General features: G+C 45.0%; 1 protein-coding gene across 1 annotated transcript in view; it reads left to right on the forward strand.

Moving 5' to 3' along the window:
* Nucleotides 1–16,088, forward strand: part of LOC310871839 (whirlin-like) — a 91,085-nt gene that overhangs the window by 61,692 nt on the left and 13,305 nt on the right. Inside the window, exons 6-9 of the mRNA XM_083783474.1 lie at nt 600–913; nt 2,940–2,976; nt 13,980–14,165; nt 15,465–15,644. Of these exons, the coding sequence (XP_083639600.1) occupies nt 600–913; nt 2,940–2,976; nt 13,980–14,165; nt 15,465–15,644 (717 nt within the window). The remainder of the gene's footprint in view (nt 1–599; nt 914–2,939; nt 2,977–13,979; nt 14,166–15,464; nt 15,645–16,088) is intronic.

The raw sequence follows: 16,088 nt of genomic DNA on the forward strand, positions 1-16,088 counted from the left end.
CTTCATGGGGGGTCCCTGGAACAACATAACATGTGAAAATGTTTAAAGATGGAGTGCCACCATTTTTTTCCACTCTAAAACATGATCATCAGGTATTATTACAATATAAGGTGGATGAACTTTTTCCAAAAAGTGTACAGTATTTGTTAAAATCATGCTTTTATGTGGACACGCCCACCAGTTCATTAAGTATGCCTGGTTTGCCTGGTGGGTGGTGATGGGTGGTGATCCACCTGAACTGAAGCCGCACCCACAGCTGTAGTTGTATGATAAAGGGGGAGGGGTTAGGGGAGGGGCTGATAGTGTGGTGTCACTATATTACTGTTTACTTCATTGGCCCGTTTGACTGCCAAGGCTTCAGCCTCCAGGAAGAAACCCTAAATACAAAGTTAATACACCATTGCACATAAAAACAACTCCAGTCTAATGAAGTACTGTCACCTCATATACACATGAAAAACTGGAAAAATAAAAAAATTGTGGCACTCCATCTTTAAGAACAACTGACATAGAAACGTAGTATTTTTCAGAAAACTGTCAGGATTTAGAAGACATTTATAGAAGATAAGAAGTCCTCCATCTCCCTTTTGCACCATCAGGTGGGAGACCAGATCGTGGAGGTGAGCGGCTGCAGCTTCGTCACCATCTCACACGACGAGGCCGTCCACATCCTGAAGACGGGCAGCCAGCTGTCGGTGCGGGTGAGAGCCGTCGGCCGTCTGCCCCACGCCCGCACCGCGGTGGAGTCAGAGACCCAGCAGTGGGTCAACGGCCCCCACGCCCCCCACACCTTGCATGGGGACGAGACCCAGTGGGTCAACGACAGCCCGCCCATAGCAGAGAGCATGGCCGCTGCGACGGCCGTCTGCAACAGTGTGTGCGGCAGCGCCAACGCCAGTGCTTGCAGTACAAGGTGAGTGGGCTGCATGGCTGCCAAAATATCCCAACAGTGCCATATTAAGCCCCGAATTAACAATGGAATTTACACTAGCATGTCTGAGAGGTCATTTTGACCGTATCTCTGAGATTTTGAAGTTTATTATCTTTGCCCATGAAGCTTTCAGAATGTTCCCCTTCCATGACCATCATGTCTGTCTGTCTGTCTGTCTGTCTGTCTGTCTGTCTGTCTGTCTGTCTCTCTCTCCATACATCAGTGTTTGTGGTCCTTTCTATTATTACTATTTCTATTATTCTATGCTCCAACACACATACATAAGTAAGGTGCTGCTGGCGCATGATGCAATCTTTTATTCTTTACTTGCGCAAGCAGAGCGCGCAAGTAATGTGATCGGCCTGGTCCATTTGTCGTGACAGCCGTTCCGCCATTTCAGGACCCCCCCAGAAAAACATCAAATCTGTGCCCGTATTGCTGGACCAATGATGACGAAATGACCATATCTCTTACGTCATCATTTAGAGCTGGTCATACACGTCATCATTTAGAGCTAGTCATACACGTATGTGTATGACTAGCTCTAAATGATGACGTGTATGACGTAAGAAATATGGTCATTTCGTCATCATTGGTCCAGCAATACGGGCACAGATTTGATGTTTTTCTGGGGGGGTCCTGAAATGGCGGAACGGTTTTTTTGCTGTCACGGTTTTTGGACCAGGCCGATCACAGAATACCGCTAATCAACTTACAACTACACACTTTATACAGTATAGAGTATAGAGTATATAGATATACGTATATAGTATATGCCTATATACGTATATAGATATTGTATAACTGCTCTCAGTAATGACGTATGTAATACAACATTATGATTCTGGAATGTATAAAAGTCACAACGTGTCAAAAATGTTACCATAATTATTAATATTAGTGTGGTTTGCAAAATTAAATATATATCTAAGTATATAATTATATATGCAAAAACTAAGTTATAATATCGCAAGAAGCTCAGTCATTTAACACTCTCCGAGAAAGACGCAGACAGACTTGGCCATATCAACAATCCAGATCATTTGACACGTCCACGGGGGAAGGCTAGAAAGGGTGAAAGACTCTCAGGTGTACCAGTTAGCTGGGGTGACTCTCAGCCAAAGACTCTCAGCTATCCTATGCACAGTGAAAGAAGGAAGATATTGAAACCAGGACTCTCCGAGGAAGACGCAGACAGACTCGGGCATATCAACACTCCAGATCATTTGACAATTTCACACGGAAGCCTGTTGTAAACACAGATCTAGATCAATAGGACACCTCCACACCGAAACTGACATATCAACAATCCAGATCATTTGACACGTCCACGGGGGAAGGCTAGAAAGGGTGAAAGACTCTCAGGTGTACCAGTTAGCTGGGGTGACTCTCAGCCAAAGACTCTCAGCTAATTATAGATGAAATTTCTATGATTGGTGCAGACATTTTTCTCCAAGTACATAAACGATTGAGTCAAATTAAAGGCACAAATGTTATGGAAAATGGCTCAAAGGTACAAGAACAATTTGGCAATGTATCTATTTTAGCTGTTGGAGATCTATTCCAATTACCACCAGTAATGCAAAAATACATCTTTCAAGGTACAAGTAATGCAATTGCAAATATATGTGGTAATGGATGGGATTCATTTAAATTGTTGGAACTTAATGAAGTAATGCTAGATAGAAACTAGAATCATACTTAATACTAAATGATTACATGTATAGTAGGTAGCAAATAATTACATCTAAACATTAATCATTTCAAACGTTCCTTCACAGAGATACTGAAATTTGGCAGTTTACAGCGGGCGAAAAGATTACATGCGCGCTCTGCTTGCGCACTAGTTGGCCATTTATGGCCTACTAGTGTGCAACAAGCAAGTATGCACTCGACAGAGTGCAGTTCTAGTTGTCCATGTGTTGGGTGGATTGTGATTTTGTTTGTCTGTGTTTGCAATTTAATTTAATTTAGTTTATTTTTTCTAATATTCTTTCTCCTACTGCAGACCATCCTCTGCCAGAGCAACACCTGTGCTGGGAAAGGTAAAAGAAACAATTTCAACCATGCTTTCTACATGTACACTGTAACATTGTCTCTCTACCGAAAAACTCAAATGAACGTACATTTTGTATAGCTCAAATGTGCTTTGCTTGTTGTGACCAAAAGTCACATTTTCCCCCATGGTGTAGCATAGTCAGCAAAGACAGTGATATTTAGCCCATGGTGTAGCATAGGCAGCAAAGACAGTGACAGGTTGACCTGCACTTGACCCACATGTGGTTAGTTTGATTTGCCTTGCAATGACAGCCTTCCCTGGTGGTCTGACATGTGTACACAAAATATTCTGTGCATGTACAGTAAACATGCATGCAAACCACCACGTGAATATGTTCAACAGCACATAGATTTATTTTCTCTCTCCTCTGGTATTCAAAACCATCATCTGGCCCCCCGCTCACCCTCAGGCTTTCGTATGTTTGGCTCCCACTCAGTTGGCTTGGTGTTTTTAACCTATATTTATCCAGTGAGGGCTGGTGGAACAAAGTGCTTCACACTCACATTCCCCATTCAGATTATCGCCTGGGTTTTTTTTTCTCTCCAACAAGCAGCCTTCCTTTTACATGTAGCTATTTTCTCAAACGTATAAGCTATTCACAGCACACTACACTATACGGTGACTAAACAAAAGGATTTGTCCGATGTGGTTGTTATGTGAGCTATTCAGCAAGGAAAATGGCACAGTGGTCTAGGGGGAGGGGGGGTGGTCATCGTTTTTGGACAGTGGTGATATACAGTTTTGTGCAGCACTTTGTCCTGCTGTTTCAACTATACATTTAGTCTATATGTATGGGTCAGTGAACAGGTCAGAATTATATCCTGTAAAGCAAAAGAGCAGGAATAGCATTAGTAATAACCCTGAGAAAAGTATGGTTGCTGCCAAGAGAGCACGTACAACTGAGGATAGTATATCATTTCCTAACTTTTCTATGGGATCTTATATTGTATACTGTCTGTAGGTATTATAACGTAATAGATACATATGTGTAATATGCAACGGGGGGCATGCTTAAAGCAAACATAGCATGTTTGAAATATAGTTGCAGTATAGGCACTGAGTTTGAATAAAATATGCCCAATGTTATAACTTATATGTTGTTAGACAATATTAGGCTACAGATTGATGATGAAATGGTTAATAAAAACAATTGTTTCACTATGACTATAACTGTAGTATTTGCTGGTGGTATATTGCTTTTATGTACTGTATATACTGTAATCTTCTAAAGGCTATAGATGTGAATGTTTATAATAACCTTCTCTGCACTCTCCTATATACTCTTTGCCCTCCCTTTGTAATTGTCCCTTTTATTAAATGACTCATTGACATTGTAAACAGTGAATGTGCAGCATGTAAATGCAACATCCAGACCCACATCATGATATCAAAGGCTCTGCTATAATTAAGCCCCTTTAATTTGAAACGAGACCGTATTCTCTGCCTCTGGCAGTCTAGGCCTGATAATAATAATAATAATAATAAAACTTTATTTGTATAGCACCTTTCATGACATCAAATGCAGCTCAAAGTGCTTTACAGAACAATGGAGAATAAAATAAAAGCAAAGCATAAAAGAAAAGCAAGGCAACGACATTAAAAAACAAGCAGTAATGCAATACAGTGAGGACATGAATCACTTAAAGGCAATGTTGTAGAAGTGGGTCTTGAGCTGAGCTTTAAAAATGTCTACAGAGGCTGCCTGACGAAGGTACAGAGGGAGCTTGTTCCATGCCGATGGCCCGTAGAAGCAAAAAGCTGCTTCCCCGTATTTTTTAGTTGCCATTTTTTTAGGCAAAGCGAGCAGGCCAGCAGTGGAAGACCTTAGCGGGCGGTTTGGGACATATTTAGGCAAGCAGTCATGTAGGTAGGAAGGTGCGAGACCATTGAGGGCTTTATAGACAAGTAAAATAATTTTTAAATCAATCCTAAAAACAACCGGAAGCCAGTGCAGTGATGCCAAAACTTGAGTAATATGTTCTCTCATCTTAGTTCTAGTTAAAACTCTGGCTGCTGCATTTTGGACAAGTTGTAATCTGTCAGTTGTTTTCTTAGGCAGTCCTGAAAAAAGTGCATTGCAGTAATCAAGCCGAGAGAAAACAAAGGCGTGGATTAGCGTTTTTGCATCGTCCAAGGACACATAGGCTCTGATTCGTGCAATATTTCTAAGGTGAAAAAAGGCAATCTTGGTAACATGATTAATGTGTGAATTAAAATTCAATTCGGAATCAATAATAACCCCCAGGTTCTTTACTGAACTGTTACTGTCTACAGTCAGGTTGCCAAGTCTGCTTAATATTGATTCTTTCTGCTCACTAGAGCCGATTATGAGAACTTCTGTCTTGTCCTCGTTTAGCTTGAGAAAGTTCTCACTCATCCAACATTTGATGCTAGACAGACAGGTAAGCAGCGGGTCTAAAGCACAGGGATCATCTGGAGCCACAGATAGATATAATTGGGTATCATCAGCATAGAAATGAAAATTGACTCCGTGATTGGCAATGAGTTCGCCCAATGGCAGTATGTACAAGGAGAAAAGCAGAGGGCCAAGAATCGAGCCCTGTGGAATACCAGAACTGATGTCGTGTTTGTCTGAGTCAAACTCGGCTAGATTGACAAAGTAACTTCTGTTTGATAGGTAGGAGGAAAACCAGGACAGGGCCGTACCAGACAGGCCTATCCAGTGCTCCAGACGCTGTATTAAAATTGAGTGATCAATCGTGTCAAATGCAGCCGTTAAATCTAGAAGTAAGAGAACGGATACATGTTTCTTGTCAGCAGACACCCTCAGATCATTCATTACTTTTACAAGTGCTGTTTCTGTGCTGTGGCCTTTCCTAAAGCCAGATTGGAATTTGTTGTGCACATTATTGTTCTGTAGAAACACATCCAATTGATGAAAGATAAATTTTTCTAAAACCTTGCCCAGAAAGGGTAGATTTGAAATGGGTCGATAGTTACCCAAAACAGAGGGATCAAGATTGTGTTTCTTGAGAAGGGGCTTAACTACAGCAGTCTTCAGTGAGTCTGGGAAGACGCCTGATTGTAGAGAGCTGTTTACAATTTTTAGGATATCTCCAATCACACTGTCTAAGACTTCTTTGAGAAAGTTGGTGGGAATTGTATCTAATGAACAGGAGGATGATGTCATCTGTGATATAGTTTTGCGGAGTTCGTCTTCCTCAATTGCGCAGAACGATGATAGGCTCCCCCTGGAGAGATCTACCCTGGGACCATTAGCTGCTGTTTGAAGGTTTGCGCTAGCAGCAGCACCATTCATGATATCAGCTCTAATGTTTGAAATTTTGTTGTCAAAAAAGTGCAAATGCAAACTCATTACACTTAGCTTTAGAGGCCGGGAATGACTGCTTGTGGGACTGGGGGGGGGTTTAAAAGTCGATCAATGGTAGAGAATAGGACTCTAGCATTTTTCTTGTTATCGTTAATAATGCCAGAGAAATATGCCTGCCTTGCTAGACGCAAGGCTTTGTTATAGGCGACTGTTGACTTTTTAAGAATCTCTAGGTGGATGGTGAGTTTGTTTTTTCTCCAAGCTCGCTCAGCTCTTCGACATTCTTGCTTCAGTGAGCGTGAAAGCTCATTTATCCAGGGTGTTACTCTGGTATTATGTTTCTTTTTTGTTTTCAAAGGAGCCACTATATCAAGAGCTGACTCTAGTTTAAGATTAAAAATTTGAACCATATCATTCACTGGGGGAGTATCGGGCAGGGGGGGACCCAGGTGACGAGAGAACTCGTCGGCTGCAGAAGAGCTAAAAAAACGCTTTTTTATGGTATATTCAGTGATGATTTTCTTTAGATCAGAGACAGTCATATTAAAACACAGCAGAAAGTGGTCTGACAGCTCAGGCCTTTCAATAGTCCTTTCCACAGTGATGTTCAGCCCTCTAGAAATCACCAGGTCCAGAGTGTGCCCATGTTTATGTGTAGGCCCAACAACATGTTGGATAAAATCAAAGGAGTGCAATAACTCTAAGAAACCCATAGCCATAGCATCTGTAGCATCATCCAGGTGAAGATTAAGATCACCTGAGATAAGAGTTCTGTCATAGTTAGTGGAGCAGATAGATAGAAGTTCTGATATTTCTGTTAGAAATATTGCTTTACTGCATTTTGGCGGGCGATAAATGCTAATCATTGGCATGGAGGCACCATGTAGTATAGTGGCCTGGTATTCAAAGGATGTAAAGCTGCCAAGGGTCAGAGCCTTGAATTTTAACGTGTCTGAAAAAATTATTGCCAGTCCACCTCCTTTCTTAGCCTCGCGAACAGAGTGAATGAAACTGTAGTTTGTGGGACAGGCTGGCGCTAGGAGAACAGCTCCATCTGAGCCAAGCCATGTCTCTGTTAGAAAGATTATATCTAGCTTCTCTTTACAGATTATATCATTTACAGAGGAGGACTTATTTGTTAGTGACCTGATGTTAAACAAGGCAAGATTAAGCTTGTTATCACATTTTTGGGGGCTGTGATGCTTGTGAGGTACAGTAACCAAACAGCATTCTCTCTTCAGACCACTCCTTGTGTTGGACGTTCTATTTGAAATAACAGTAGGAATGTTGTGGACCTCAGCCTGTGCAGTGATTGAAACACCAGGCTTTCTAGAAGCATGGGGTCCATACATGTTTGTTGCTGCGCATAATGGACCCTGTTCATATCAGTTTTCAAGTGTAAATTCTAGGCTATCTGGAGCTGGGTTTGGTGACAGTTGGAGACAACGTCTGGTAAGGGGGGTCGACTTTAATCCAATGTTCATCAGGTCCACCATGTCCGGGGTGAAAGAGAGATGTACTGGTGAGGGTGTTAGAAATTCTTCATCAGTCACACAGTCATCATCATCACTTTCCTTGGTGAGGGGCCTCTTGTCGGGAGTAGGGAACAGAGTACAGGAAGCAGAGTAGCGCAATGCTTCCATCGCCTGTCGAACTGCTTCCAATGCTCTGTCTCCCGGCACGTAACGCTGTGACTTCATGCTCTGCTCTGAGATTTTTACTCCACCATAGTAGAGTTCATGCTCTGAGATTTTTACTCCACCAGGGGACGCTGTAGCTTCATGCGATTTCTTCTCCACCAGGGAACGCTTCATGCTCTGAGATTTCTTCTCGCCACGTTGTGGCTTCAAGCGCAGTGATCTTTTCTCCACCGGGGGACACTGTGGCTTCAAGCGCAGTGATCTTTTCTTCACCAGGGGATACTGTGGCTTCCTGCGCTGTGATCTTTTCTCCACCAGGGGACGCTGTGACTCTGAGATTTCTTCTCTACCAGGGGACGCTGTGGTTTCATGCTCTGTGATCTTTTCTCCACCAGGGGGCTCTGAGATTTCTTCTCCACTAGGGGACGTTGTGGCTTCAAGCGCAGTGATCTTTTCTCCACCGGGGGACACTGTGGCTTCAAGCGCTGTGATCACATTCCCTGTTTTTGGCTCTGAGATTTTTTCTCCACCAGGGGGCGCTGTGACTTCACGCTCTGTGCGTTTTCCTCCTCCAGGGGGCGCTGTGACTTCACACTCTGTGAGTTTTCTTCCGCCAGGGGGCGCTGTGACTTCACATTCTGTGAGTTTTCTTCCGCCAGGGGGCGCTGTGACTTCACGCCCTGTGAGTTTTTCTCCACCAGGGGGAGTTGTGGGTTCACCATCTGTGACATTCCCTGATTTTGGCTGCTTGGCGACCATTTCCACCATATTATCTGTTTTGGCTAGGGCCGATTCTGCTCTGTCCTTGGAATTTATGTTGTGGGGCAACACGTTTCTGGCCAGTTTAGAGAGTTGACAGGGATGATTCATATTATGAAATATGTTGGAGAAGAATAATTTAACACCCAACTTGTTTAGGTGTGTTGTGTCTATAAAAAGATGCCTTCTGTCCCAGAAAAAATTGAAATTGTCAATAAAATTGAATGATTTTTGCCCGGGCGATTCTTCTGTGCATGCCGTTGAGAGCCATTCATTGAATGCGAACAGTCTGCTAAAGCGCTCACTTCCTGTCATCGGAGGAAGAGGGCCACTTATTGAAATGTCAACATCAACAAGTGAGCTTAGGGTGGACAGTAGGGCTTTGAAATCCTTTTTTACGATTTCAGATTCTCGTTTTTCCGCATCGCATGTGCTGATGTGCAGTATCAGCGTTTTTATCATGGGGTGTGCATCAACAATCTCTTGAATTCTGTCATCCATATCAGAGATAGTGTCATTGGGAAAGCATATTACTTCAGCTTTTCTCTTTTTGTTGCTTTTAACATATTTTACAGCCTGATCGCCGACAATCAGACATTCAGTCATTTGCTCTCCATTTGCTACCCTGCTCGGAGTGGCGTTAACACGGTTATCTGGTGGGCCACTAGACTCGGCCGCATTCAGCGGCTGAGTCAGCAATGGGTTAAACCTATTGGTCAGCCGTAAATTCTCACTTTGGGGAGGTGTGTATTTTGATTTTCCTTTCGCATTTTTCCACTGCGGGGGGGTGGTTTTGGGTCGGGCTAGGAGCGCAGGCCAGCTGGTCTTATCAGGGCTCCGAGTCCTCCCACTTAGCCGTCCTATCATGTTATCTCTGTTATAAATCACTGTAGAGATAGTTGGTGTTATTGCAGGCGGTGAGAACCTCACCGCCCGCCCGTTACTCACAGTTTTTGGCCTTGCACCGCGAGTATACCAGACGGATGCATTCTGCGTGTGATTTTCCTTCCCGTGTTTTACTCCCAAATTCACTCTTAATAGGTGTAATTCCGTTTTCAGCAAAGCAATCTTTTGAAGCAGCTTCTGGAAGTCCTCTGAGGAGATTGTTGGGGGCATGGCTGGCTATTAGCCAAATGTCCAGAGCTAGTTAGCAATAAAGCTAGCTATGTGCCACGTTGGATGAACATTTCATTGGCCTTTGGGTGACAATTAATGGATCAGGGACAGTGAATTAGGAATAATGCTCCTTACACCTCGTGAATACAGAATGGGCTCTGAAATGAAATGGACAAAAGCGTAACGGAGAGTTCTATGTTCGTATCATTGTTTGTACAGGGATTACAGATAATACATATTTAAAAGATCTTATTAGGAGAAAAGCAATAGAATAATTAGGCCTGTGATCAAGAGATTGGGGGTGCTCAGGTGAGAGGGGAGACTCAGGGGTGCTCAGATGAGAGGGGAGACTCAGGGGTGCTTAGATGAGAGATGAGACTGGGGGTGCTCAGATGAGAGGGGAGACTGGGGGTGCTCAGATGAGAGGGGAGACTGGGGGTGCTCAGGGGAGAGGGGAGAGGGGAGACTGGGGGTGCTCAGGGGAGAGGGGAGACTGGGGGTGCTCAGATGAGAGGTGAGAGGGGAGACTGGGGGTGCTCAGGGGAGAGGGGAGAGGGGAGACTGGGGGTGCTCAGGGGAGAGGGGAGACTGGGGGTGCTCAGATGAGAGGTGAGAGGGGAGACTGGGGGTGCTCAGATGAGAGGGGAGACTGGGGGTGCTCAGGTGAGAGGGGAGAGGGGAGACTGGGTGCTCAGATGAGAGGGGAGAGGGGAGACTGGGGGTGCTCAGGGGAGAGGGGAGACTGGGGTTGCTCAGGGGAGAGGGGAGACTGGGTGCTCAGATGAGAGGGGAGAGGGGAGACTGGGGGTGCTCAGGGGAGAGGGGAGACTGGGGTTGCTCAGGGTAGAGGGGAGACTGGGTGCTCAGATGAGAGGGGAGAGGGGAGACTGGGGGTGCTCAGGGGAGAGGGGAGACTGGGTGCTCAGATGAGAGGGGAGAGGGGAGACTGGGGGTTCTCAGGGGAGAGGGGAGACTAAGGGTGCTCGGGGGAGAGGGGAGACTGGGGGTGCTCAGATGAGAGGTGAGAGGGGAGACTGGGGGTGCTCAGGGGAGAGGGGAGACTGGGTGCTCAGATGAGAGGGGAGAGGGGAGACTGGGGGTGCTCAGGGGAGAGGGGAGACTGGGTGCTCAGATGAGAGGGGAGAGGGGAGACTGGGGGTTCTCAGGGGAGAGGGGAGACTAAGGGTGCTCGGGGGAGAGGGGAGACTGGGGGTGCTCAGATGAGAGGTGAGAGGGGAGACTGGGGGTGCTCAGATGAGAGGGGAGACTGGGGGTGCTCAGATGAGAGGGGAGAGGGGAGACTGGGGGTGCTCAGATGAGAGGGGAGACTGGGGGTGCTCAGATGAGAGGTGAGAGGGGAGACTGGGGGTGCTCAGATGAGAGGGGAGACTGGGGGTGATCAGATGAGAGGTGAGAGGGGAGACTGGGGGTGCTCAGATGAGAGGGGAGACTGGGGGTGCTCAGATGAGAGGGGAGAGGGGAGACTGGGGGTGCTCAGATGAGAGGGGAGAGGGGAGACTGGGGGTGCTCAGATGAGAGGTGAGAGGGGAGACTGGGGGTGCTCAGATGAGAGGTGAGAGGGGAGACTGTTTGCTCAGGGGAGTATGAAAAGCCAGGGTTGTCAGGGTGGTGGTGGTCACGACCTCTGCTATACTCCCAGTAGTCTAGTGCCACTTGTTCTCAAACAGTGGGTTTGGGACCTATTTGTGGATCACAGACCGATTTTTTTATGGTTCACGACTCAAGTAAAAATACCTTTTAATATAGTAAAAAAACTAATATATATATTTCAAATATATATATATATATATATTTTTTTTAATGATTTATTTTAACCCATTTAGGCCTTGGCAAGCTTCTGTGACGTCACAGAAGCTTGCCATCCCTGTGAGATAGAGACGCCCCAGAGCTTTCTACTGTGTGTCTATGCCTGGGACTACAGAGCCCATTCCGCTACCCCCCCGGTACCTTGCTATTGTCTGTTTATTGCTGTCCTCTACTACAACGTTTGGCAGTTGAGGGCAGTGCAGATTGGTTGCATTTGTACACTGTCAGAGTTACAAATGGATGGAGCATTAGAGCACTGTGGATTGGTGTCATTTGGCAGTTAACGGCCAGTTAATGGCCCATGCCTATGCTTCATTTAGTGTTGGGAATGGACTTGGCACTGTTGCGTTATTTCCTAAAACATCTATTAGGCTACTTTAACATGATAGATTCAATTGCCCATGTTAACAGTTTCCGTGCCTTGAATGGATTACTCCAGGTTAATGTCGCTGCCGTATCGGACATACCCGCCTTTTGTTTTATGTGTTTAATCCGCCGTAATGTAATGAATCAAAAGAAAATCCGTCTTCGTCGCGGAGTATGAGACTGGATGCCTTCGCTGTGATGTCGAAACCGGAAATCGTCACATGCTGTGGGCTGCTAGGGCTTCTGGGAAATTGAGGCCAATGGAAATGCATTGGGTGCAACGCCTCATTGAAACCAATCTTGTGTGCGTCTTCCGCGTGCACCAAGATGGTGGATGCTACACACAGATCATAACAAACCACGGGAGCTTTTTTTGATGGATTTTCGCGGATTAAAAGCCCAAATAATTCAGCGTATGCTCTAAAGGTAATACAACAATCTCGGCAGTGAAGGGGGGTTGATTAAAATGCGGGTTAATCGTAAAAAACAGTCAAACTGTTAATTAGAATTCGTCACCGGTGATGGCGGCAGAAGGCAGCCAGACATTTGGACAGTGCATGGCGTTCATTCGCGTAAGCCTCAAGGTAGTGGTACACTACTGTACGTCCGTGTCACTGCAGTGTTGCCAGGAGAATATTAATGGCACTCATAAGACACAGCGCACTGTTATGTTGGCATTTGAAAGACTTGAATTGTTGTCTTGTATTGTTTTGTATTGTATTGTATTGTATTGTATCTGTATGCTGCAGGGCGGGTCCTTGGGGTCCAAGACAAATTTCTCCCATGGGAGACAAAATAAAGAAACCTTGAACCTTGAACCTTGAAGTGAAAACGGAGAGGCTGTGCAAAAAACTATGAAGGGAGACCCAGTGGTATTCAAAAGAAAGGGGGAAAAACGAACTTTGAACAAATTGTCTTTAGGAACCCAATGAATTACATTTCTGTTGCGGCCTTGGACCTACTAAAGAAAGAAGCACAACTGTTTACTCCCCACAAATCCACTTAAAGTCCCTTTATTATACCCAGTGAACATTAAGTCATCTTTATAAACAGACTCAGAGTAGCACAGGGTTTGGCACAATCTGCAAATTCTCATCCAGTATTGATTTTTCAATCCACGAAGCAGAGAACCCCTTTTGGAATCTTGCTGTGCACAGACCGGGCAGAACTGCTTCCCGTCCCTCTAGTATTTATTTTTCTTTTTCTTCCGTCTTTTTCTTCTGCCAGGAAATCTGCCTTGCATGAAAATATATTTGCACAGGTCTAGTGCTATATATTACTGCGCAGCGGCATTCATTCTATTCACCTTTACTTTCAACATGCATGGTGCTAAGCATTCCCATTTCCTTGTCTTTAACCTTGAGCACAGAGAATAGCTTTCTCATCACGGTTTCTCGGTGGCGCATTGAAAATGTATATAGCTTTATTTGAATCTCATCAACGCCGAGAGCCACAGTATGGAGTATTCCCCAATGGTGAAGTGCATTACGAAGAGGCTTTTGTATCTTACATGTCTGCCATTTAATAAACTGTATTTATTTGATTTAACTTTGCATTATTCACACTTTCACAGTGTAAAAAAATCACCCCGTGTGAACTGAGCGGTGCAGACTGCTCAACAACACCAGTGTAAAATGACTTATACTGGATCTCTTGTCCACTCGACCCTTCCTAACATTTTAGTCTAGTTTTTATTTGTTGACGAAATCATCATAGCTTAGTTCTCATGTAGTTTCCATTTAGTTTTCGTCAGTGGAAAACGGTAGTCGACGAAAATTTTTCGTCTTAGTTTTAGTCGATGAAAACAACTCTGCTCTCCACATCCTATAACCCGTGTGTGTGTGTGTGTGTGTGTGTGTGTGTGTGTGTGTGTGTGTGTGTGTGTGTGTGTGTGTGTGTGTGTGTGTGTGTGTGTGTGTGTGTGTGTGTGTGTGTGTGTGTGTGTGTGTGTGTGTGTGTGTGTGTGTGTGTGTGTGTGTGTCTCTGCAGCCGTTGACGTGTCGAGGCGTGGGTCCGCCAGGCAGCCAGGTGTTGCTGGAGGAGCAGGCCTACTTACTGCTGACGGAGCCAGAGCGACAGACCCTGGTCTACTACCTCCAGGAGTACCAGGAGGGACACATAGGAGTAGAACCCCTGACCATGGCCCTGTTTGAGCTCTTCAATACGCATGCCAAGGTATACCCACCTACTGAAATGTAAGACGCCTTGAAGCTGAAACTTAAAAATAAAATGTCCACCATTTCCGTTTCCCTACACCTTTAATAAGTGTAAATGGAGCCCTTTTCTGAACAGTTTAATCTGAAGTGTAACGTTAGCTCAGTGCTGTTGGCCAACCTTGCACAGAGTGTCTTCGAGTGCCCTCCCCCCCCCGCCCCCCGCCCCACCCCCCCCCCACACACACACACACACACACACACACACACTGAACATGAAGTTAAAGTGGCCACCATGTAAATACACGGTCAATTAAGACACATCAAAAGAACAATGAAAAGAACGGTAAATCACTGAGGAAAAGTGGATGTGGGATGGAGAGAGAGTGGTGTAAAATGTGCAGCTGAGCAGAGCAGCATGTGGGATGGAATCACTCTGTCTCTCAGTGGGCTTAATCCACCTCAAAGAAAATCTGCCTACCCAGCTGGGAAATCACTTTCCTCTGTTCTCCCTCTAACTACCTTTTTGGTCCTACGTTCTACTTCAAAGTGACGGCCGTGGCAATCAATGCAAAAAGTCCTCCTTTTATCCTATCCTATTAATGCATAACAAATACTGTACATAATATGTATGTTATGTAGACAGCACTATAATTGCATTGTATGTATAGTCATAGCACGTCATAGTACATATGTATAGCATATTATAGTATATATGTATAGTTTATATGTATAGTGTCATATAGATATTCCACTGTTACGTTCTTACGCACGTTTCATGATAAATGTGATGTATTCCCGTGTTCTTGCTTAATGTAAATCGCTCTGGATTAAGAGCGTCTGCTAAATGCCTAAATTGTAAATTGTAAGGCCCCATTTAGACTGCAGTCATCCAGTCAAATTTGATTAAAATCAGATTTATTTCTCAAATCTGATCTTTTGGCCCCCGACTGTTCACACTGCATTTGCAAGTGACTGAGTGCCGCGCTACGAGCTTGTAGTTCTGCTATTTTTGAAAAGTGAGCGGGGGGGGGGGGGGGGGGGGGGGGTGTCCCTGGAACAACATATTTTCAGGGGTCATACATATATATTTTTGCAGGTCCTTGACATGAAAATGTTTGAGCACCACTGACATAGAAACATAGGCTTTTCAGAAAACTGTTAGGATTTAGAAGGCATTTGTAGAATCGTCCTCGGGTCTAGTAAATGTACAGTTACTTTACACCACTGGGTGTATATAGGGACCATCCCGGTCCTGCCGGGAGTCACAACAAGGCGGGGCTGCTTCGCTGAGTCCATGTGCTTCTCCTTCTCCTTGCAGTTGTCCCTGGTGTCCGAGGTGAGAAGTCTGGTGGCTCCCCAGGATCTAGAGCTGTACGATGGGCTGGTGCTGCACCATGAGAGAGAGGCCCACATGGTCTGGCAGCATCAGGGGGTCCCCCCGCATCCACAGAGCCACTGCATCCACCAGGCCGCCACTGGACACAACAGCCCCTCCAAGGTACTGCACAGTGTATATTTATAGACGGCTATACCTCCAGGAAGTAGAATCAGTATAGAAGAAAATCCAACATGTGCATTTTAGCAGCCGTGCGTGTGCTTGTGCGTGTGCGTGTGCGTGCGTGTGTGTGAGTCAGTCAGACACACAATAACCATGGAGAAACCACAACACGGACGTGTGGCGTTAGACGTGAGCGCACCGCAGGCGAACAAGCATCTAGTTCATCTCATTTGCTGTGAATTGATCTTAACAATTCTACTGGTTTGACGACATATATATATTGTCATGGAACTTTTCAGGGGAGTGTGCACTACGTGAGTTATGCACACAGCTGTGCAACTCCTTAAATGGAGTTTAGGAACATTGTGAGAGTAACATAAAAAAATAAGGGGGATTGTATATGAACAGAGAATATAATATTCTCCAATCAATACACATTTAGTG

Source organism: Protomyctophum parallelum (assembly GCF_964188405.1).
Source record: "Protomyctophum parallelum genome assembly, chromosome: 15".
Lineage (NCBI taxonomy): Eukaryota > Metazoa > Chordata > Actinopteri > Myctophiformes > Myctophidae > Protomyctophum > Protomyctophum parallelum.